This window comes from Bos grunniens, chromosome 10 (genome assembly GCF_055505025.1).
Source record: "Bos grunniens cultivar Pamir isolate PY7600 chromosome 10, Bosgru_T2T1.0, whole genome shotgun sequence".
Classification (NCBI taxonomy): domain Eukaryota; kingdom Metazoa; phylum Chordata; class Mammalia; order Artiodactyla; family Bovidae; genus Bos; species Bos grunniens.
This window is the reverse complement of record NC_141174.1, coordinates 84,543,442-84,567,940: the sequence shown is the minus strand read 5'-3', so window position 1 is coordinate 84,567,940 and position 24,499 is coordinate 84,543,442. Positions and strand designations below refer to the sequence as shown.

Genomic DNA, 24,499 nt, shown 5'->3' with positions numbered 1-24,499 from the left:
CCTCAAGTCCCACAACCACTGTCTATGGCAGTCACTCTTAAAATTCTAGTGTGGATCAGAGTCACCTGGAGGGCTTGCTAAAATTCAGATTACAAGCCCTTCTTCCAGGGATTTCATGGGGTTTTTTCTTTCACTTCTGAAATTAAAAATGGGTTTTATTCCTACGAAGGAAATATGGCTCTGATCCTACTACTACAGTCTTAACAACTTTCAAATATACAACAGGGTATTACTAACTACAGTTACCAGACTGGACATTGCATCCCCGGGACTTATGTATCTTATAGCTGAAAGTGTGCACCATCTTAAAAAGTTTTTTTTATTGGTGTATAGTTGCTTCTCCCAGAGTTTTTGATTCATTCAGCCTGAGGTAGAGCCTGAGAATTTGCATTCTTAACAGGTTCCCAGATGACGTCAATGCTGCTGGTCTGGGCACCACATCTAGAGAATTTGGCCTATACTAAGCTGCCTTTGTTGGGTACAATTCATTGTGATGAGAGATTGTGGTGGTCTACCCTGAATAGTCATTGGAAGGACTGATAGCTCCAATACTTTGGCCACCTGATGCGAAGAGCTGACTCATTGGAAAAGACCCTGATGCTGGGAAAGATTGAGGACAGGAGGAGAAGGGGGTGACAGAGGATGAGATGGTTGGATGGCATCATTGACTCAAAGGACATGAGTTTGACCAAGCTCCGGGAGACGGTGAAGGATAGGGAAGCTTGGGATAGGGTGCTGCAGTCCATAAGGTGACAAAGAGTTGGGCACAACAGAGACTGAACAACATCTGCAAAAACTCCGCTGACCTCTCAGGCTGCTAGGAGCCCCAAGGAGAGCCCTGGGGCACATTCAGGAAATGTGTCTCTGTTAAGCTCCTTGGAGCCTCCTGACACCACCGACACCTTGTCAGATGCACATTAGGCACAGTCTATGGGTTCAGAGCCAGCACTCCCCGTTAGGTGTTTTATTATTTATTCACTTGACAGGAAACATACATTTGGTCATATAAAACACCATGCTACTGGCTTAATTCGTTGCGGTTGTACAACAGAACTCCTTTGGGCATTCAGGAAGCCCTTGCATGGCCAACTGAGGACAGCTCAGTCACTGGAGAGAAGAATCCTGCCCCGAAGAAGAGACCCACTGCCAGGCCCTCTCTGGGCAGCCTCTGTCCCAAAGCCCTGCAGAGCCATTCACACAAGTTGGGTATTATCAAAATAATGGTCATGCTGGGAGGAATGGGTGTTCTGAACTAGAAGATGGTCTTAAAACCAGAGCATACCAGGCAATTCATATATATTACAAATATATAAATTAAGAGGTCTACAGGTATACAAAATCTTTCCAAGGGGACATTAATTTCTTTCAATGTCATGCCAGGTATTTGTCAGAACCTTGAAAACAAAGGCGATGTTCAGTGGAGCTGGTATTAAAATTAGAAGGTATTTATACACAGGCCCTGCTCCTCTCGTGTCCACCATGGAACCCTCTGGTGTTGTCAGGGCCTCTGGGCAACCTCAGTACCCCCACAGGTAGCCCATCTGCAGTCTGCATCTTCCGAGAGAGCAAGGGACTCGCTCGAGGGCTCTTCTCCTGCGGCCCCATCTCGGCTTGACGGCGCCTGCGAACCCAGGGGCTGCCAGAGGGAGTGACGCTGCTGTCCGAGGAGTAGTCCGCGCATTTGCGGACGATCTCAGGACTGGCGCTTGTGTTCGGCCTGCCTTCTTCGGCCAGTGGGGATTTTCTGGAGACCCCTTTGCGCTGAGCCAAGGGGCTGCTCCAAGGACTGGAGCACGGGGAGGCATTGGGGCTCAGAAAGAGATTCTGGTGGCTGGAAGGGCTGAGCTTGTTGGAAACGGCATGTCGCCGGCCAGCCATAGGGGATGTCGGATTACTCTCAGGGTCAGAGGAGCTGTTGGCGGAAGACTCGTCCCCCATGTACTGCAGCTCCTCGACTCTCCTGTTGAGGGACTTATTCAGGTGGATGCTCGAGGTGGGTTCTTCGTCCTGATTCTTCTCTTTGGATGGTTTCTTTTTGGGTGGCTTCATGCCAATCAGGATAGCTTTCATGCTTTCCCTGCCCTGAGACTCTGTGATCATGAACTCGTGGGCTTTGATGGCTGCTTCCACCTCCTCGAACTCCACAATGGCACACTCTTGGGTCCCCACTTGGCTGTACCGGTTGCTGATCCTGCGGATATCAGGGGGCAGCTCTCGCCCGGGTTTGAGCATTCGCACTGACGAGATGACTCCGAAGGTCCCGAAGAGCTTGAGCAGGTGTTCCATCACCTTCTCCTGAACCCTTCCATTCTTCTGGGGGGTGGCCAGGGCCCACAGCTTGGGGGACAGGTAGAGGTCATAGACCAGGAGCATCTTGCTGGGGAGGTTCTCGTTGGGGAAGAGTGGGACAGGGGTGGTCCTCCTCACCTTGCGGTGGTCCTCGTTCAACTCCAGGGTCACTGAGTACTTTAAGGCGTGAGCTGTTGTTCTCCAGTCCCGGGTAAGGTGTTTCACCTGAAGAACACAGAGCAAATTGGAAATGGTACCTATTGTCCTTGTCCCCTTGGCGCCCTCTATAATCGCTCTCCCTCCTTTCCCTACCCCCGTAACACCAGGATCTGGAATCACACCTGGTGTGTGCAGGCACTCAAAAACCTAGTGAGTGAACGAACACACTCTCTATAATTATGAACAAGGTGGGATGGTTTAGAGCACTGATGCCCAACAGACCTTTCTGAGGTGATGGAAATATTCTATTCTGTGCAGGTGGAGAGGTTAAATCCAAAACAAGTCTATTGGATACAAAATTCCAAGGTCCACCTCTGGCTGGCAGTAAGACCTGAAGACTAATTCAGTCTCTCACTACCCCAACTTTCTCATTTGTAAAATGGATATATTAATATTGCCTACCTCAGAGAACTGTCATAAGAATTAAATGAATAGAGAAATATATACATATCTACACCCAGATACACATTTATATAAAACTTAGGGCAGTGTCCAGCTCACAGAGTATTCAATAAATATTATGTGGTATCCATATTTCAAATATTACATGCTACCGTTTTGACAGGATCTGGAGATTTTAACATTCGAATCCTTCTCTGAAGTGATATTTCTGCATTTAATACACAGAAGGTGCCAAAAGATCTTTCAATATCTCCCTCACTCCTCTTCTTTTAGTGGAAATTGTGTGTATCAATGCTACAGCCCAGGGAAGCTATATTTATACTGTAAAACAGTAATTTTCGAGAGGCCCACTTCCGGGAAAGGGAATGCCATGGAGAATGAGTCATCTCAAAGAGCCAGCGGAGGTGGGTGGGGTGGGTAACCTGAGCCAGTGCAGACAGTGGGCAGAGGCACCCTGACTCAAACAGAAACTTCCCGGAACGAAGAAGGGAGGGCTCCCAAACAGGGCAGGTGTGGGAACTGGTACTGCCAAGCTCCTGTGGAGAGGGCACTGTCCACTGTCCTGTGGCCTCTGGGTGAAATGGCCCAGACTGGGGCTTGGGATTCGGGAATCACGTGTCACCTACAAACAGACTCAGGGCTGATCACGGTAGCATGAGCCAAGGGCAGAGAGAAGCAGATCCAGGCAAAAGGTTGGACTTCAGGTGGACAGAGTCAATGAGGGACCCAGAAAACGTGAAGAAAATGACCAAGGGACAGTTCTGGGTCATGGGACACCCACACAGTGGCTCTGTGGAGTGAAACATAGGGGAGCCTTGTCTGTTGCTGGTCAGGGAGGGAGAACTCAGGAGAGAGGTGAAGACAAGGAGTGTTAGGGGAGGCCAGGGCAAACTGGCTTTAGAGGGCTGGAGAAGCTGCTGGAAGACCATGCCCAATCCAGAGAGAAGCAGGACCCAGCACCTGCTGCTCAAAGCCAGGAGTCAGGGCCACTAGAAAACCTCAGTTAGGACCAAGCATCCCAAGCCTGGGTCTGTGAGCCTGGAGAAGGAGTGTCCAGGTATAATTTGGGAAGAGGAGCCAGGCAGCTGCCATCTTTGTACAGTTACTAGAGCTTGGTAAGACTTTGTGAAGCTCTGTGATTGCCCTGTTAGTTACCTTTGTAACGCTTGGCAGGTTAAGTTGCTTCAGTCATGTCTGACTCTTTGCGACCCTATGGACCATAGCCTACCAGGTTCCTCTGTCCATGCGATTCTCCAGACAAGAATACTGGAGTGGGTTGCCATGCCCTCCTCCAGGGGATCTTTCCGACCCAGGGATTGAATCTGCATTTCTTACGTCTCCTGCATTGGTAGGTGGGTTCTTTACCACTAGTGCCACCTGGGAAGCCGCTGCTGCTGCTGCTGCTGCTGCTGCATCGCTTCAGTCGTGTCTGACTCTGTGCGACCCCATAGACGGCAGCCCACCAGGCTCCCCTGTCCCTGGGATTCTCCAGGCAAGAACACTGGAGTGGGTTGCCATTTCCTTCTCCAATGCATGAAAGTGAAAAGTCAAAGTGAAGTCACTCAGTCGTGTCCGACCCTTAGTGACCCCATGGACTGCAGCCTACCAGGCTCCTCTGTCCATGGGATTTTCCAGCCAAGAATATTGGAGTGGGGTGCCATTGCCTTCTTTGTAGGAAGTCCCTACCTTTATTATATATGCTTCCTATTATGATTAGCAGGAAATCTTTTAGAATGAAAAAGGTCTTTGCTATTATTTTGGAGCTGTTGGAGAGTCTGTGTCTATTCTGCAGCCAGTTTTCAACAGAGGAGAACGCTCCTAAACAGATCCAGTTAAGTGGCAGCTTAAAAGTGAAACAAAATACAAGTCAAGTGCGTCGCTAAGTTGTGTCCGACTCTTGCGACCCCATGGACTGTAGCCTGCCAGGGTCCTCTGTCTTTGGGATTCTCCCGGCAAGAATACTGGAGTGGGTAGCCACGTCCTTCTCCAGGGGATCTACCCAACCCAGGAATTGAACACAGGTCTTCTGCATTGCAGACAGATTCTTTCCTGACTGAGCTACGTGGGAAGCATGAAACAAAATTAGGCTCACTTTAAAAGTCCCTGTGGAGGAAAAAAAGGAAGGTACAGGATGATTCCACTGGGGTCCCCCACAAACACCTTCCATGTGAGGGCTTGCTCACTGTTCTCTGGGCATGTGTGATACTGTGATTTACACTAAGAAATATATTTATTTGGTCTTCATCCCTGGTATTAGCACTGAGTTCCTAAGACCTTTGTAACTTTTCTGAGTGATAAGAGCACAAGAAGCAGCTTTCCAGAGGATGCAGTGATAAAGAATCCACATGCAATGCAGGAGACTTGGGTTCGATCCCTGGGTCAGGAAGATCCCCTGGAGAAGGAAATGGCAACCCACTCCAGTGTTCTTGCCTGGGAAATCCCATGGATAGAGGAGCCTGGCTACAGTCCATTGGGTCCCAAAAGGGGCAGAAGTGACTCAGTGACTAAACAACCACAGGAGCATCTTTTGTTCTAATAAGGTGACTCTGGGTGGGCTCTTGGATGGGGCAGGGCTGGTTACCAGAAAGACCAGTCATGATTTGAAGCTTGGAGCTTTCAGCCCAGCCTGCCATTCTCCAGAGAGGGGAGAGGGGCAGGAACTGCAGTTATAACTGATCATGACGACTTGATGAAGGCCCAATAAAAAGTCCAAACACGCAGGGTTTGGAGAGATTCTAGGCTGGTGAACACATCCAACCTGCCAGGAGGGTGTCACAGCCCAATTCCATGGGGACAGAAGCTCCTACACTCAGGACCCTCCCAGACCCTGCCCTATGTGTCTCTGCATCTGGAAGTTCATCTGTATCCTTTACCTTATTCTTTAATAAACTGGTAAATGTAATTAAGCTTTTTCCTAAGTTCTGTGCGCTGTTGTAGCAAATAATCAAAGCCAAAGGGTCATTAGAACCTCTGATTTGTAGCCGGGTTGGACAGAAGTTGTAGATTCTAAGGATGTGCTACTTGTGATTGGCACCTGAAGAGGGGTACAGAATCCTTAATCTGTGGGACCTGATGCCATCTCCAGGTAGATGGTGCCAGAACTGAGTCAGACCACAGGAGATCCAGCTGGTGTCGCAGAATTGCTTGGTGTGGGGAAACCTCCTTTACATCTGGTGGCAGAAGTACTGTGAGGAGGCAGAGTGGGCTGTCCTTCATAGCCTGAAATGCCCCTTCCCTTCTCCTCTACCTTGAAAACTCCTACTCATCCTCCAAGATCCTATTTCAATGTCACCAGTTCTGGGAAGGCTTCTCAATCTTCCACGCAGGGTTAGCTGTTCTGATCAATTAGCTCCAAACAGTACTTTGTTCTTTTCTGTTGCAGGTTGATGGTCTATTGTGATTACATTGGTGGCGATCTCTTGATGTGATCTATTGATGGTCATATTGTGATCCTTCGCTGGTTTCTCTCTCTTACTGGACTTTGCCAGGGCATGGAGAATGCCATATTCATTCTGTATATCCTATGACTAACACAGCACTCAGCATATAGAATAAATATGTTTGGTGAATGAATAAAGGAAGGAGATCAAGAGAAGAGGGCAGAGAATTCTAACAGGCAAGGCAGAGAAGAACTCTGGGAGGAAAGCGCCCTCCAGGGCTCTCTAACCAAGTACACCAGCAGCATAGGCTGGGACCCACTCGTTACACATCCCGTTACGCAACAGGCCACACGGGCTTTTCCATTCTAGTAAATACACTTCCCCCAAGGGAGACACCGAGTTCTTACTCCAACTGGCCTGTCACCTCATCAACAAGTAGGAAAGGTACAACCCAGTTGCTGGATCTATACAGCAGAGAAATAGATGAGGATGTTGGCATTACACAGCAAAGGTGGCTGAAGTCTTGGAGAAGGCCCATCTCCCAGACTGAGATGGGCCTTCCTGAACCTGAACCTCTTATTTACTCAATTCCACAAATGAAAAGCTTAGATTTCATGTATTTCTAGGCCTGGTAGCTGAAGCTCCAATACTTTGGCCACCTGATATGAAGAGGCAAGTCATTGGAAAAGACCCTGATGCTGGGAAAGACTGAAGGCAAAAGGAGAAGGGGGAGGCAGAGGATGAGATGGTTAGATAGCATCACCGACTCAATGGATACGAACTTGTGCAACCTCCAGGAGACAGTGAAGGACAGGGAAGCCTGGCATGCTGGTCCACAGGGTTGCAAAGAGTCAGACAAACTTAGCGACTGAACAACGACAAGGCCTGGTAGGTGTCTCTCAAGGCCTCTGAGCCCCCCTGTCCTGGCAAAGCATGCTCCCGGCCACCCACTTGCCCAGCAAGAGTGCTTAAACTTTGCTAAGACAAGGAATGTCATGTTATAACTGCTACCAGCTGAGATTTATCTCGATACCCAGGACCCTTTCAATGGTGTAGGAGGACATTCTTTTCATTTATTTATTTGGTTGTGTAGGATCTTAGTTGCAGAGCACAGGCTCAGTTGCCCAGTGGCATGTGGGATCTGAGTTGCCCAACCAGGAATTGAACCTGTGTCCCCTGTAATGGAAGGCAGATTCTTAACCACTGGACCACCAGGGTAGTTTCTGGGAGGACATTCTTAATAATGATCCTAAATTCCTTCTTTGGATCATTTTTTCCCTCTTTTTCAGGGCTCAGAGGAAATAAAAAGTTGTTAGTTATCAGGTTTCAAGGGGGTAAAAATATTTAGAACCACAACCCACAGCACCCCTGAAATCCTCAGAGCAGCTTCTGAGAATGAAGCCTCACCTTTTTGAAGGAGGTGAGTAGCTTGACACTCACATATCCCAGCTTGTTCCTCCTCACGTGCTTGAGCAGGAAGGCGTCTTTCTCCAGGTTTTCATCAGAAAAGTAGAATTCGATCTGGTCCACCAGCTTCTTGATTAACTCCTCGTCCGGCGGCTGCCACTCCTGCTCCAGGTCATCACGTTCATTCTCGCCCCCACTTGTCGTGGCGCCACTGAGAACCAGAGGGGACATGAAGTGTTAGGGGTTGAACTCTAATCTCCCCAAGTTTCATATGTGGAAGTCTCAACCCCCGATGTGTCAGAGTGTGATGATATTTGGGAAAAACGTCTTGCAAGTGTAATGAAAGGATGAGATCATACTAGAGTTGGGGGTGGGCCCTATTCCACTCAGAGTAGGGAGAGTACCCTGTGAGGATGAATGAAGGCAGAGGTCGGGGAGGTGTGGCACAAGTCGAGGAGTGTCTTAAGATTGCCAGCAAACCACCAGAAGTTAGGGGACAGGCCTGCACAGACCCTTCCCAGCACCTCAAGAGGTAGCCAGCCCCTGCTGACGTCTTGATCTTGGACTGCCAGCCTCCAGAACTCTGAAGCAATACACCTCTGCTGTTCTAAACCACGCAGTTTGTGGCTCTTTGTTAGAGCGGCTGCAGGAAACTGTAATGGCTCATATCTGAACTGGACTCCTCAGAGGTGAGAATCACATGACCACAAGGGGACAGTTTGCCCCTAACTAGCTAAGAAATCAAGTTTTTGTTTAACCGTCTATTAACAGTTATGTTGCTCTGCCGTTGACAGCATGCTTTTCATACACCCTGCTTATTCTTCCCTCCCCACTCCACCCCACAAATCCCTATTTCTACAAGACTGTTCAGCAGAGTGACTAAGAGCCCTGAGGTTCTAGAGTTAGGCTGCCTGAGTTTGAATCCTGACACCAACATTTATTAGCTGAGTCAACTTAGGCAAAAACTCCACTGCCACACCTCAGTACTTACTAGCTGTAAATCGGGATTCAAGATTATCACTTTCTTAATAGGGCTGTATGAAGATTAATTAATTTGTGGAAAGATCTATGAACACCCTGACAGCTCAGTAAGTGATACATTCATTTATTCATTCATAAGTGCCAGATAAAGGATTAAAACTCAAATTTTCTGTCTCCAAAGTCAGCTCAGATGATACCTTCCATATTATGTTGGGACACTGCATGGAATCTGGAAACAATCTCATTCACTGGGGCCCCTCTGAATGAATCCCTTTCCCCAGCAGCTCCACCTGGACACACTTCCTCTCCCTCTCTCCCAGAATATTAGGACAGGAGGACTAGGCAAAGAAGTACTGGGGCAAAGCTTTTTTAAAAAGGCCAATATTTCATGAAGAGACTACAAAATCTTCATAATATTTTAAGGAATTTCTGGTTATCCACATCATAGTTGATACCATTAGAAGTTATCAAAAGTGAGTTCTCTTTTGTATATTTAATTACCAAATTATGTATTATAAATGCTGTATTTATAATTCAATACAAAGGATTGGTTAAAATTACTTCCAGAGAAAAGAAAAAGAACTGCTCTCCTTTGTGGCAGTTTGATGTCTAGGACTTTGATGTCTAGGACATCAGACCCAGGACTTCTGTCAACATGTTCTGAGCAGAGAGCATCTCTTGGGATGGAGGCACACACTTAATCCCCTAAATGATCCTACTCTTTCTAAAGCACTCAAGGCACTTCCAGTGTGTTGGGAGAACTTGCCAGGCTCCCCAAAGGGCTTGGTGGGCGCATGCGTGCTCAGTCGCTCAGTCGTGTCCGACTCTTTGTGACCCCGTGGACTGTAGCCTGCAAGGTTCCTCTGTCCATGGGATTTCCAGGCAAGAATACTGGAGTGGGTTGCCATTTCCTTCTCCAAAAGGAATTAGAGAGTTCATATAAACAATGAACCAATTAAAAATGAGGTTCGTAAAGTAAAAGAATCTATGAATGTGACAGTTGATAGTCAAAAAAGACTCATACACATAAGTCCTTCAACTTCAGTAAAATTTTCACTGGCTCACAACCTTAAAAAAAAAAAAGCAATTGTGTAAGAGTCAAAATGAGAACAAAAATCAAATATTCTGGCAGGAGAGGAAAAAACTAAATAAATCTACCTTAATTTTTCAAATCCAGAAATTATATTTAGCATAAAATACAGACATTGGTTGATTTTTAAAATGAAGTGTTTTATTTATTTGCCTGTAGATAGTTTGGAAGTGGTTTTTTAAAATACCTTACTGATGTCACAAGACAAATGTGTACATTTGTAAAGAAAAAAAAACAACAACAGAGAGACTAATTTTAAGAGTATGTTTTTTAGAAAGGCTTTTTTAAAATGTGATGATAAACTAGGGGCATACATTAAGGCAGCCCATTAGAGACAACAGGTCAAGTGCAACTTAAACAGATAAGCTGAATGTTTCAGAAGTCCTAAAGGGCACCTGTGGCAGACACCAGTCTGACTCACCTGACGTTTAACAGCAAACTCTTTCTCACTTACCCTCCTTTACTATGGAGGCTATGAAAACTAAATGCTCACTTTCCCGTCTCTCTTACACATGGCAGCCATTGGTCACGTTATGGCCAATAACATACCAGTGAACATCTCTTGGCCTTGTCCTTTCACCTTTTATCTGTTTTGAGTGTGGATGTAATGGTTGGAGCAATAGCAGCAATTTTACTACCATAAGGAAAAGGCTAAGAGAATCAGCTTGGTCTGGTTTATTTTCATTATTGGTTTTCTGACATTACCAAGTTACTGAACCAACTGATACAACTAACTACTTGCAGAACTATTATTATAAGAGAAAGATAAAATTCTGTTTAATTCACTTGTTAGTTGGGTTTTCTCCTACTTACAGCCAAATCCTAGGATAGTAAACTATACTGAGAAAAGAGGTCTTCAAAACATGCCACAGGAAAAATATCAGTGGGACAATGAAATGAAAAAGGTAATGCAAGATGGAAAGATAAATTTTCATTTTAGAGAAAGTGTCTATTGCCCTAGACAATAGTTAAAATAGAGCAACCTAGATGTCCATCAGCAGATGAATGGATAAGAAAGCTGTGGTACATATACACAATGGAGTATTACTCAGCCATTAAAAAGAATACATTTGAATCAGTTCTAATGAGGTGGATGAAACTGGAGCCTATTATACAGAGTGAAGTAAGCCAGAAAGAAAAACACCAATACAGTATACTAACGCATATATATGGAATTTAAAAAGATGGTAACAATAACCCTGTATACGAGACAGCAAAAGAGACACTGATGTATAGAACAGTCTTTTGGACTCTGTGGGAGAGGGAGAGGGTGGGATGATTTGGGAGAATGGCATTGAAATATGTATAATATCATATATGAAACGAGTCGCCAGTCCAGGTTCGATACACGATACTGGATGCTTGGGGCTGGTGCACTGGGATGACGAAGAGGGATGGTATGGGGAAGGAGGAGGGAGGAGGGTTCAGGATGGGGAACACATGTATGCCTGTGGCAGATTCATGTTGATATATGGCAAAACCAATACAATGTTGTAAAGTTAAATAAAATAAAATTTTAAAAAAATTTAAAAAAAAATTGAGGCTGAATATACAAGGTAAAATAACTACAAATGCACACGGAATTCTAGGCCCAGCTGACAAGAGTGACAATAACTAGCAGGGAATGTGGTGATATGTGCGATAATGACCAGCAAAGAGTTTTGGGTGGACTCAGGGGTATGAGCAAAATGACCAAAGTTATGACAAATGGCTAATATCAGAGGTGACCAGACCATCGGAAGGACCCACAGACCAAGAAGTCCTACTCCCAAACCAGAGCAGTTGATGCTATCACTAATCAAATAAAACACAGCAAACAAAACATAACGGAAGGAAGATGATGTGCCTTCTCCGTTTCTTCAGTGCCTATGCTAGATCTTCCCATTCTTCCCAAGGTTGCTATTCCCATGGGAAGACTTTATTCTCTGCAGATGATTCTACCTCCAACTTGACTGAGAAAATAAAATTCATCCAGTCAGATTGCCCAGGCCTTCCTCAAGCTTATCTGCACGTCTGGACGTCCACCAAAAGATTCATTCGCTCTACCTGGGTGCCTTTTCTCCATCTTAGTCTCCCACCCCCAGCTATAGGATGGGAAACAGTTGGTCACCTTCTTCTTGACAGTCTCCCTCTGGACTTATATGAGTTGTTCTTTTCTAGTCTTTCTCCCCATTTGACTGCCCTTTCAGGTTTATCTTTCTCCTCCCATTTCTAAATGCAGGTATTCCCCAAGAATCTTTCCTTGGGTTCTTTATTCCCTGGCAATCTCCACACTTAAGCTGCTGGTTGGTTCATCTGATTCAAGTCTGCCTCTCCTCCCACCCCTCCATCCTGCTCTCACTCAAGTCCACTCATCAATTCCCAACTGCTGGCCGGATGTTTCCATGTGGATAGGCCGATATTGCTTCAATATCAATATATCCAGAATCAAACTGTCACCTTCTGCAGAACTCAGCCTCGGGTAGGACTGAGCCTAGGTCTGCTCACCAGGAGACATTCTACATGGGCAGCTCCTCTTATTTTCACACAGTCTCTCAGTAGATAATCCATAATGTGTTGGGAGGTGACTCCTAGGTTATTTGCACCTGGTGAGCAAGTAACCAGAAATTCCAGAGCAGGTGGGCAGTACTGGAAGGCGATAAAAAAAATCCCTGTATGAGTGCAGAGGTGAGCTGCTTGTACTCAGAGGACCCCTCCCTCTGCATGGGTGCTGTCAGAAGCAACTGTGCACCTCCCAAGGGGAATCATGGAAGAGCAGGAAGGCCTAGTTTAAATATGGGAGCCTGCTGCACTATTTCCTGGTTCTTGTGACAGCCTTTGAACACAAAAGACCATGTATCCTTCACAAACATTAAAGAAGTTTATAGTCTTTATATACGAACATTGGCAACTTTTTAATCATTGTGCAACGATCCTGTAATAGCCACATATCTTTCCTCCCAAATTGTCCCGCCACTTTCCCTATACTCTCTTCTCTGTCCTTAGACTCAAAACCTAAAATGCATTTTTCAGCCTCCTCTTTTGCCCCCAAATTGAGTCGTTATCAAGTGCTGATTTTATTCTGCAGTGTCTCCCATCTGTTCTCTCTTTTTCATTCCAACTGTTCTCATTACTTTTCCCTTGGACCCTATTAATAGCTTATAAAAAATAATTCTTAAAATTAAAGTAATACATATATATAGAAAAAATTAAAATAGTAGAGAACCTGGAGAGAGAGCAACAATCTCCCACTCCACCCCTTCCTAGATGCAACCTCTGTTCAACCATTTAATTTCTATAGGAGATCCTTATAGTTCTCTAGACTTTATTTTTCTGGGCTCCAAAATCACCGCAGATGGTGACTGCAGCCATGAAACTAAAAGACGCTTACTCCTTGGAAGGAAAGTTATGACCAACCGAGATAGCATATTGAAAAGCAGAGACATTACTTTGCCAACAAAGGTCCGTCTAGTCAAGGCTATGGTTTTTCCAGTGGTCATGTATGGATGTGAGAGTTGGACTGTGAAGAAGGCTGAGCGCCAAAGAATTGATGCTTTTGCACTGTGGTGTTGGAGAAGACTCTTGACAGTCCCTTGGACTGCAAGGAGATCCAACCAGTCCATTCTGAAGGAGATCAGCCCTGGGATTTCTTTGGAAGGAATGATGCTAAAGCTGAAACTCCAGTACTTTGGCCACCTCATGTGAAAAGTTGACTCATTGGAAAAGACTCTGATGCTGGCAGGGATTGGGGGCAGGAGGAGAAGGGGACGACAGAGGATGAGATGGCTGGATGGCATCACCAACTCGATGGACGTGAGTCTGAGTGAACTCCGGGAGTTGGTGATGGACAGGGAGGCCTGGCGTGCTGCGATTCATGGGGTCTCAAAGAGTCGGACACGACTGAGTGACTGAACTGAACTGAACTAAAGTTCACAGCTCTACATACCACTCGGCAATTTCCAAAGTTCTCTGTTCACATCCTATTATACAAAATGATTTTGGGGGGTGAAAGCCTCCTCTTCCAACTTTTAAATTTTATGCTATTTTTGGTTTTTTCTATTAGCCTTCCCTGTGTTTTTAAATAATATATTTAAAATTCTGTTTCTTATTCCACCAACATTAAAAAATATTTCTCAGTTCCTCATAACATACAATGTGCATATTATTATCTCTCCTTTTCCTTCATCTCTTCTTACATTTCCAACTTCCCAAATTTTATCAGATGTGCCTTTATTTCCTAGCATCATGGTTCTTGATATTTATTGTCTCTTCCAGAACAACTATTTCATTCTTTGTCTATATTTAGTAAACACTTAAAAGTCAATCAGTTGTAGGTTATTATTAATATTATGACTACATAAACACTGGTCACCACAGGGAGAAGGCATTTGCTAAGATTACACTTCTTTTCTTAAAATACTGTTAGTTGGTTGACTACTTGTGTTGATCCTCCACATCTATTATTTTCACTCATATTTTGTCTTTGAATGTAAATCCAAGACATGCTAAGAGATTTCCTTGACATTATTTTCTAACCTTTTCCAGTAAATTTTAAAATTTCAGTAATTATTTAGTCTTTAAAACATTTTTTTATTTCTTCAGGCTGTTCCTTTTTAAGAGCATCCTGTTTTTACATGTATGTCTTATTTTATTTCTCTTTTTTCAATTGGAGTATAATTGCTTTACAATGTTGTGCTGGTTTCTGCTGTACAACAAGGTGAATCAGCCATATGTAAACACACATCCCCTCCCTCTGGGGCTTCCCTCCCATCCTCTCCCCAGCTCACCCTTGCAGGTCATCTCAGAGCACCGAGCTGAGCTGCCTGTGCTACACAGCGGTTTCCCATTCACTATTTTACACACGGTCCTGTTGCTGTTTCATGGATACAATATCTTAAATTCTCCCAGGGCACTAACTGGAGTGTATGTAATTTTTAACAGTCTCCTTTGTTTCAACAGTGTTGCCTCTATATCCTCTGGGGTCAGTTTTCCCATTTAATTTTCATGTCATTGATTTCCTTCACATGACAGGTAAACAAGTCATCTTTTTCTTCTAAAAGGTTTTTCTAAATTAACTTACTTTAGAATAGTTTTAGATTAGAGTTTAGAGAACTTGTGAAAATAGCATAGAAGTCCCATATATGCAACACCAGAAGTCTCCTATTATTATCTTGCATTAGTATGGTACCATTGATAAACTAGTATTGATACATTATTATTAAAGTCCACACTTTATTTCTTAGTTTTCTTAGTTTTCACCTGATATCCTTTTTCTGTTTCAAGATTTCATCCCATACTACATTTAATCACTGGGACTCTTTTCTCTCGGCTATGACACTTTCTCAGACATTCCTTGCTTTTGATGCCCTTGACAATGTTGAGGAGTACTGGTCAGGTATATTGTAGAATGTCCCTCAATTCAGATTTGTCTGATATTTTTCTCATACTTAGACCAGAGACATGAATTTTTGGGAAGAGGGCCACAGATGTAAATGTCTATTCTTATCATGTCATATGGTAATACTGTCAACATGACTGATTATTGTGGATGCTGACCCTGACCACCTGGTTGACATATTTGTCAGGTGACTCCACTGTAAAATGACTCCTTGTTCTCCCTTTCCATACTGTACACCTTGAAAAAAGTGAAGTCGCTCAGTTGCTTCCCGACTCTTTGTGACCTCATGGATAGTAGCCTGCACCAAGCTCCTCCGTCCATGGGATTTTCAAGGCAAGAGGGGGTTGCCATTTCCTTCTCCAGGGAATCTTCCCAACCCAGGGATCAAACCCAGGTCTCTCACATTGTAGACAGATGCTTTACTGTCTGAGCCACCAGGGAAGTCCTTGGAAAGAAGTCCATATATAAGGAGTATGGATCTATGGTTCCATAGCTATTCATTTTGAAGAATGAAGGTCTAAGGTGTGCAGGCTCCTCTCGCTGTATGCTCCTATTCCTTTTCTACCTTAGGTGGCTCTACATATGTGGGTGGGGCATGCCAAATGGCAGACATTGCTTCAGAGTGAGCAGGAAGGGAATCATTAAGTAGGAGCCTTAAAACAGGTGCCAGCTCTATCTTAGCAGCCCTAGATCACCAGGTAGTTCATTCAATTCCTTTAGAAAATTATCTGGTTTCTTTTTCCCTGGGAAGTAAAAGGGCATGTTGCTTGCTATCTTTCACTGACAAGCAGAGAGACTGGGCAACTGTTCTAAAGGAAGAATTTCAATTATCTCTCAGATATCAGCATCCCTTTTCACTGTTGCATCCTCTGCATACTTCCCCACAACAGCCTTTCTAGGCTCCCACCACCTCCTGTTGTATTTTGGGCTACAGTCTCTTCTATTTTGTGTTTTATTATACGTTTTCAAGACCAGCTATAAAATACCACTGCTCTGCATTAATACTAATAATTTTTCTATTTCTTATTAAATAAAAGCACAATCCTTAGCTCTTTATTCAGATGCACTTAGAGTCTGGCTATAACCAGCTTCCAAATTTACTTCTGTCTACTTTCATGCAGATCCTTTGAAGCAAATAAAAGACTTATAGTTCCCTGTAAATAGCACAAGGTTTCTGGACTCTATGCCTTTGCACATGCAGCTCTCATCTCCGTGAATACCCCTCTCTCTCAGGTCTGAATCCTAGCCACACATCAAGATCCATCTCAAATGCAACTCTTTCAGGAAGAAAATAATTTCAACTTCTCCAAGTACTTGTGTCTACTTGTATTAGAGATACTTGTGTGCATATATTAGTGTCCTGAGTTCTAAGTTCTGGGATGGTAGGATTCATATTGATTTTTTTCATTCTACCCAGAGTCTTGCACATAGCAGAAACTTAAAAAGCATCACCGAGGTAAGATGAATTGTTTTTGTATGGGCAAATCACTTATCAGGATTCCTTTAGAGATAAAGTATGGTTTCTAGTGAGTATGTCATTAGTGGGTTTCACTGTGAAAAAGTTTTATGCTTATGTTATTGTTTTGCTTTAAATAAAACATTATAAACTGGGAGTGGTGATGAGTTATTATATCATGACTGTAAACCTGCTAGAAATGGAAACAAAGCATAGAAATAAAGGATACATTTTAAATAGATGACTGGGCTGCACAGACCAGTGGTGAAATATTTATTACATTTGTAAATTATTTGGAGGAACAACCCTGGGGGCTCAGATGGTAAAGAATCTGCCTGCAATGTGGGAGACCAAGGTTTGATCCTTGGGTTGGGAAGATCCACTGGAGATGGAAGGGCTCCATGCTATGTATGGCTGGTCCATGGGTTCCTACATATGTATTACAGAGATCAGGACCTTCCTTCCTCTGCAATCCTGTCTTCTGCTATGGTGTTCTGGCATATTTCCTAGGGCCTAGGAAAAGTATAGCAAGTGAATGTCTCTCCACATCTAAATAATGGTTTGTGGTGCGGAGCAGAGATAATGTATACAAGGTACATAGCGACAACCCTGGCCCACAATTGGCATTAATAAATGCTTCTATTAGCATCACCCAGAACAAGGGAAAAGACAGCCTTGTGCAATGGCCCTGAAACATCACAGAGAGAAAGAAACCTAGATGTTTTTGTTTGTTAAATGAAGGGCAGGTATGCTCAGTGGTTTTATTATTCATACTGATATTTAGAATTATATTTTAAATCATTTTTACATACTGTAAGACAATGCAAATAAGTAAATGTAATGTTACCAAGAATCAGATTTTCAGTATTAAAAAAACTAAATAAAGCAAAAACCCTGAAATGTTAAATCTGAATTGGAATTATCAATATACTCTTAGTTGTTAAAAATATATTTCCTAGCTCTATTGAAAGGACTTGAAAGCAATGATGCCCCAGTAGAGATTAGCACTTTTAATTCCAGGCCTTGGGTTCTAAATACCTCCCACCTAGTATTTGAAAAAACAGGGATTCCTGTGGAAATGGATACATATCATGACAAAAGTATAAATTAAGCCTAGACTATCTAGTATCAGAAAGCAAAGAAGACACAGAGATGGCCAACAGGCACATTAAAAAATGCTCAGTATCACTACAGGGACATACAAATCAAAGCCACAATGAGATATTACCTAACAGCTGTCATAATGGCTATTATCAAAAAGACAACAAATAACAAGTGTTGGCAAGGATATGCAGAAAAAGGAACCCCCATGCACTGCTGATGGGAATGTAAGTTGGTGCCACCACTATGGAAAACAAGATGGAGAGTTCTCAAAAAATAAAAATAGAACTACCATATGATCTAGGAATTCTACTCCTATTTATTTGAAGAAAATGAAAATATTAATTATAAAAGATATATCCACCCCTATGTTCACTACAGCATAATTTAAAATAGCCAAGATATGGAAGCAACCTAAGTATCCATAAACAGATGAACAGATAAAGAAGATGAGGAATACATACACACACACACACACACACACACACACAGGAATTTCAATCATTAAAAAAAAAAAAGAATAAAATCTCCTCGTTTGCAACATGAATGGAACTAGAGGGTATTATGCTGAATGAAATAAGTCAGACCCAGAATGACACACGCTGTATGATTTCACTTATATGCAGAAGCTAAAAAACAAGTGAACAGACAGAACAGAACAGATTCAGGGAACAAACTGATGGTTGCAGGGGAGGGGGCAGAGAAGGAGAGAAATGGGTGAGGGAGATGAAGAGGTGCAAACTTTCAGCTGCAAAATAAATGAGTCACGGGTATGAGATGTCCAGCATGGGGAATATAGTTACTAATTATGTAATATCTTTGTTTGGTGAGAGATGGTAACTAGACTTAAGGGGTGATCATTTTGAACTGTTCAGAAGCATTGAATCACTACAATCACTGTGTAACAGGAAATAACATAGTGTTGGAGGTTAATTATACTTCACAAACAAGCTAACAAAGTCAGAAAAAGAAATTAGACTTGTGGTTACCAGGGGCAGAGGACGGGTGAGAGAAGGGGGAATTGGATGAAGGTGATCAAAAGATAACGAACTTCCAGTTATAAGATAAGTAAGTACGAGAGATCTAATGCACAACATGATAAATATAACTAACACTGCTGTAGGTTACATATGAAACATGTTCAGAAAGTAAAGCCTAAGAGTTCTCATCACAAGGAAAAAATTATTTTCTATTTCTTTAATTTTGTATCTACATGAGATGATGGATATTCACTACACTTACTGGGCTAATCATTTCACGATGTAAGCAAGTCAAACCATTATTTTGTACACCTTATACAATGCTGTAGTCGATTATATCTCATTGAAACTGAAAGAAAATAAAAATAAACTTAAATAAACTTTAAATAAATGAGGGGAGAAAATAAACTGAGGGGGAAAAGGAAAGGAAGTGCTCGTTTCTGCTTGCCTCTTTTTTTTGTTTGTTTTTAATTGTAGGATAATTGCTTTAAAATGTTGTGCTGGTTTCTGCCATACAACAACACAAATCAGCCATACATATATGTGCCCTCCCTCTTAAACCTCCCTCCCACCTCCCCATCTGCTTGCCTCTTTAAAAGGAACACTTGTTCAATCCCAGATGATCAGGGAGTGCTCTATTTTACATAAGAATGTCAGCTAATAAATGTACCAAGAATAATAAAATGAGAAAATCATCAATGTGTAATTTCCAATGAACTGACTCAAGTAAGTAAGCATCGATCATCCCTGGATGCTAACAGCATTAGGTGAAAAGTCAAAGAAAATCCACAAGAAGCCCAGATGTTGTTAATCACAATGGAGGGATCACCTTAATCAAGAAGTCGTTTAGCATCACAAATGCTGGATGCTGCCTGTGGTCAAAGGACAAGTTCATGGCAGTGCCCACAAATTGTTCTTGCCAAAATGTTTAACTGAATCTAACCAGTCCTTTAGCACTAACTTGAGCTCATGGGAAACGCATGGTACAAAGGAGCAAGTTAAGCTAGAGGATGAGAACATAACCAGACCAGTTCAAAGAGTGAAACATTCATCAAGACATCTGGGCTCTCATTTCTAAACTAGGAAACCATTTTAAAAAGTGGGGATGCTCTAGATTGAAAGATTCTAAAGAGAGATAATAGGCGACTGTTTTGATCTGGCTTGTGTTCTGGTTTGAAGAGGAAAAGAGCAGCTGTAAAATGTAATGTGGGACAATTAGGGAAAACATGAATATAGAACTTGGCTATCAGATTATTTTAGGGATTATATTAGGTAGTTATGAAGCTGAAGCTCCAATACTTTGGCCACCTGATACAAAGAGCCAACTCAATGGAAAAGATCCTGGTGCTGGGAAAGATTAAGGGCAGGAGGAGAAGGGGGCGACAGAGGATGAGATGGTTGGACGGCATCACCGACTCAATGGACACGAGTCTGAGCAAGCACCGGAAAATACTGGACAGGAAGGACAGGGAAGCCTGGTATGCTGCAGTCCATGGGGTCTCAAAGAGTCAGACATGACTGAGGGACTGAATAACAACAGAAATGGTTAATTTTCTTAGTTGCAATAGCAGTATCATGATTTTATAGGAAAATGTCATTATTAAAAGCTACAAAATGAAGTACTTAGGGGATAAATCTTGTGTACAACATACTTCAAATAGTTTAGGGAAAAATCACACACATTATATATCCAACAAATAAATATGGCAAAATACTAACAACTGTTTAATTTAGATGGTAGATATACAAATGCTCACATTATTTCTCTTTCACATTTATGTCTGATTTTTTTATGTTAAAAAGGTGAGAATAAGAGAAAAGACACTTTTTTAGTAAGCAAGGTGAGGGGTAAGACTAGTGAACATTTGGAGGTTATAAAGATTTTTCCTTAATTCCATTTTTCCCCTGTTCCCCAGGGATAAGTCAGGAACTGGGCTAGGTACTGGGGATATGAAGAAGATTAAGACAAAGTTGCTACTTTCAAAGACCTCACTGTCTAGAAGAGGAGAAACACACAACTATTTCAACTTCCTGGAGTGACTGTGATGAGAGAGACATTCATCCAACAGATATATACAGAGCACCCACGAGGTGCCAGGTGCTGTGCTGGGGAGCTAAGGATACAGTGATAACAAGGTCAATGTGGTTCCTGAATTCATGGAGCTCATATTCTTACAAGGGAGACAAAATTAGCACCGTGGTGTGTACAGAGTATTAAACAACACAAAGAAGAGAACACAAACTCGGCTTTGGGGTAGGGACTGAGGATGGTGGGGATGATGCAAAGTTTTAAGGTGACTAGAAATTAATCAGAGGGATCAGAGGTGGGAGTGCAAAGACAGATGGACACAGAACAGCACCCCGTGTTCAGGGCTCTGGAGGGGCTCAGCACTGGGGAGCAGGAATTGTTAAAACAGGCAGGGAAGGAAGCAATGGGTTGAGGGATGATATGGGTGGATGCCCACCTCAAGGAGCGGGTTTAGGAACCTGGGCTTTCTCCTGCAGGCTCTGGGAGTCCAGAAGTATTCATAAAGGGCGGTGGCGGCTGCTGTGCCAGGCTGGCCCAAACAGGGGACAGCATGGTTCCTATTCTTGGCTGCACTCTCCTTGTGCTCTGGGTGTTTGCCGGCTGGGCTCTGTCAGCTCCACCACCCTGAAGAGCCCCAGGGATTATCTGGGGTCAACTCTATGCCAGCGGGCAGCAGGAGGGTTCAGGCTGAATACTCCACGACACTCCAGCCCTGGAGCTGGGAGAAAGGATGGCTCTGGAGGGAAAGCGTTAGGGGTGAGGATAAGAAGCCCCTGCCCCCTGAAAGAAGGGGGGCCCGTGTTCTCCTAGGGCTCCCTAGGGAAATAAGGAGGGCTTTGATCCCTGCTAATGGTACAGTCTCAACGTGTAGTCCCCAGGATATGTAACAGCTCTTTGCCACAGTCATAGGCAAATAAAGGCAGCAGAATAAGTCACTCTGGGTTATTTGACACAAACTCTGAAATTATTTTGACTAGGTAGCTGCCTTTTTAAGACTGTGAGATGTCAGTGACTCATTATTTTTATACTCTCAATACTCAGCATGGGGACGTCCATGGTGGTCCAGTGGTTAGGACTCTGCACTTTCACTGCAGGGGGCCCAGGTTCAACCCCAGCTCAGGGAACTATGCTCTCTCATGCTGCAATCAAAAAATAGGAAAGAAAAAAAAAAAAAGGACAGAGCTGAGTGAATGATTAAATCAGACCTTACAGTAAAGTACTGATATTATGTACTAATCTCTTGTGTCATCTGCTATGGCCCAGCTTTCCTGCACTAAACTGCTGGGCTGGACTTTCCTCCTAGAATACTCTGGGTCCTTAAACCCAGATCTCTTCCACTAGGAAAACATCAGGTTGTGAAAGGGAATAGTTTTGGCCCCTGTATCCTCAAACCCTTGAGTATTCTCCCTGCCAGGGAATAATGCTGCAGAGCTCTGACAGCTCAAAGTGTGTGCACTGAGTCCCTGAAGAAAGAGGGCTCTTAAGAAGTGCCTCGTGGAATTTCCCAGAATTTACAAGTTGTAGCACTGACCTACCCTCATTTCTATGGATGCTCCATACCGCATCTCCTGTCAACAGCAGTTAGAAAAACCACAGTCCTGAAAGGCCTGGGTGTCAGTGGAGGCAAAACTAAGGTCTCTGGCTGATAATAGAGATGAAGGCCCAGAGATGAGGTTAGACAGGTGGTTTCTTGCGCTAGACTGACCACCCATTACCCAGGAACCCCATGCCAAGGGCATGGGCAGGATGAAGCAGCATGCCCTGAACTGATCCCAAATCGGGGCACGTGAGCTCTCTACATCATGAAATCAACTGTCCTCGGATCTCCCAGCAGCAAGTGTCAACTCTGCCTGGCCTGCCCCCCACGCCCCAGCCCCATTCGGACCGAGAAGCACACAGGGCAATGGTGCCAGTGAAGGCTAGGTGGGACCACTCTCCTGGGGAGGCCGGGCGGCTCCGGAAGTGAAGGCTGGGCTGGGTTAGGCTTTTTTGGAGGGTCTTTGGTTGAATTCAGCAGGCAAGCAGAGTCTCCTCCGGAGAGAAGATGGCGAGGCTGGCCCAGGAAGGACTTACCCCGGGTCCCAGAGTATGCCCACGTCCAGGCCCCTCAGATCCCCGTCGCCAGCCCCGGGAGGCTTGGTAGGATTCCCGGACGGCGGACCCGGGCACCGACTACCGCCCAGAGCCGCTTCCGACTCCGCGGGACGGCCCGGGGCAGCGCCCGGGCGGCGGGGCCGACGACCCGCCGTGCCCGCGGAGTTGTGGCCCCCCAACTCGGGTTCGACCAGGACTCGGGGTCGGCGGCTACCACCCCGGCCCGGGCCGCGCCTACCTGTGCCCGCGGCTCGGCTCCTCCTCGCTGGCGCTGCCCCAGCCCGGACTGAGGTACCGAGCCGGGTTCCCGGCGCCCCGCGCCTCCGCCCCCTCCTCCTCGTCCTCCGGCTCCTCCACGTCCTCGGCCTCCTGGATGGCGACGCGGATCTGCACCGCGGTCTCGGGCCCTGGCAGAGTCTCCTCGCCGGGCTGGGCCATGGCTCGCGGGCCGGCCGGGACTGCGGCGCGGCCGGATCCCCGCGCCGCGAGGCCGAGCCAGCCGGGCGGCGGCTAATGCGACGAGGGGCGGGGGCGGCGCGAGCGCTCGGCCCCGGGAAGGACGGGGGTCGCGGCGCCCCGCCCCGCGCTGCAGCCACCACCCCGTGCGCCCGCGCAGGCGGGGCCGCGCAAGGGGAAGGCCCTCTCTGCTGTCTTCCCGCAGGGGGCTGTCCGGGACCGATCCCCCGACCCCCGATCCTCACAGTGCGCGCCCGCGGCTTGCGCGGCCCAAGCCCGCGAGGACGTGCCGGGGCTCCCTCCTCCCGCCCGCTCCTTTCCAGGCTGCCCGGAGGAGGGGAGCGGCGCGGCACATCTGACTTCACAGTTTGTGGATGAATCTGAGGGTGGCAGGCACAGAGAGGAGCTTAAGGGGCTTCTGTGCTTCCTGCGCGTCTCCCCGTCTGCCTCGCACAGACGACTGAAGTTTCCACCTTAGGTCTCTTTGGCATAACCACCCTATACTGTGCGTCCTGTGAAGTCAGGAATTTGGCTCTGGCGGTGCTCCGGTGCAGTGGTGCCCGGAGTGTGGTCCCCAGACTAACAGCTTGAGCTTTACCTGATTAGGAAGCTATCAGCATGATTCAGAATTTTGTGTTTTACCAAGCCCTCCAAGTGACGTTGAAATTCACTAAAGTTTGAAATCCACTGCCCTATATATGCCTCTTAGAATATGCCCTGCACATAGCTAGTAAGCATCCAAATATTTGTTGAATGAATAAATGAAGCTATTGAAATGCCAGTATGGTCGAAACCCTGCCACTTTTCCACCTTTAGCTTATATTGAATTTTATCTCAACCCTTCAATTGTGACCCAGAATCTAGGGACGGGGCCATGCTGCTGCTGCTGCTAAGTCGCTTCAGTCGTGTCCGACTCTGTGCGACCGCATAGACGGCAGCCCACCAGGCTCCCCCGTCCCTGGGATTCTCCAGGGAAGAACACTGGAGTGGGTTGCCATTTCCTTCTCCAACGCATGAAAGTGGAAAGTGAAAGTGAAGTCGCTTAGTTGTGTCTGACTCTTAGCGACCCCATGGACTGCAGCCTACCAGGCTCCTCCATCCATGGGATTTTCCAGGCAACAGTACTGGAGTGGGGTGCCATTGCCTTCTCCCGGGACGGGGCCATAGCTATGTATAAAACCTCAATCTGCTTTCACAAAGCTCTTGATTGAGTGACTTACGCATAATCTGTTGTGTTA

General features: G+C 45.1%; 1 protein-coding gene across 1 annotated transcript; it reads right to left on the bottom strand.

Moving 5' to 3' along the window:
* Positions 1-955: 955 nt before the first annotated feature.
* LARP6 (La ribonucleoprotein 6, translational regulator) lies at positions 956-23,291 on the bottom strand. Its single transcript, XM_086322767.1, has 3 exons — positions 23,044-23,291; positions 7,698-7,908; positions 956-2,514 (listed from the first exon to the last, which is right to left on the bottom strand). The coding sequence occupies exons 1-3, from the start codon at positions 23,241-23,243 to the stop codon at positions 1,447-1,449; spliced, it is 1,479 nt and encodes a 492-aa protein (XP_086178893.1). The 5' UTR covers positions 23,244-23,291; the 3' UTR covers positions 956-1,446.
* Between the last annotated feature and the right edge of the window lie 1,208 nt (positions 23,292-24,499).

What these genes read in the sequence shown, in the direction of transcription:
- LARP6 (XM_086322767.1), bottom strand. Translation starts at nt 23,243, where the DNA reads ATGGCCCAGCCCGGCGAGGAGACTCTGCCAGGGCCCGAGACCGCGGTG. An exon ending in GAGCCGAGCCGCGGGCACAG is followed by an intron (nt 7,909 to 23,043) that starts GTAGGCGCGGCC and finishes TCTGGTTCTCAG; the next exon opens with TGGCGCCACGACAAGTGGGG. An exon ending in TACTCACCTCCTTCAAAAAG is followed by an intron (nt 2,515 to 7,697) that starts GTGAGGCTTCAT and finishes TGTGTTCTTCAG; the next exon opens with GTGAAACACCTTACCCGGGA.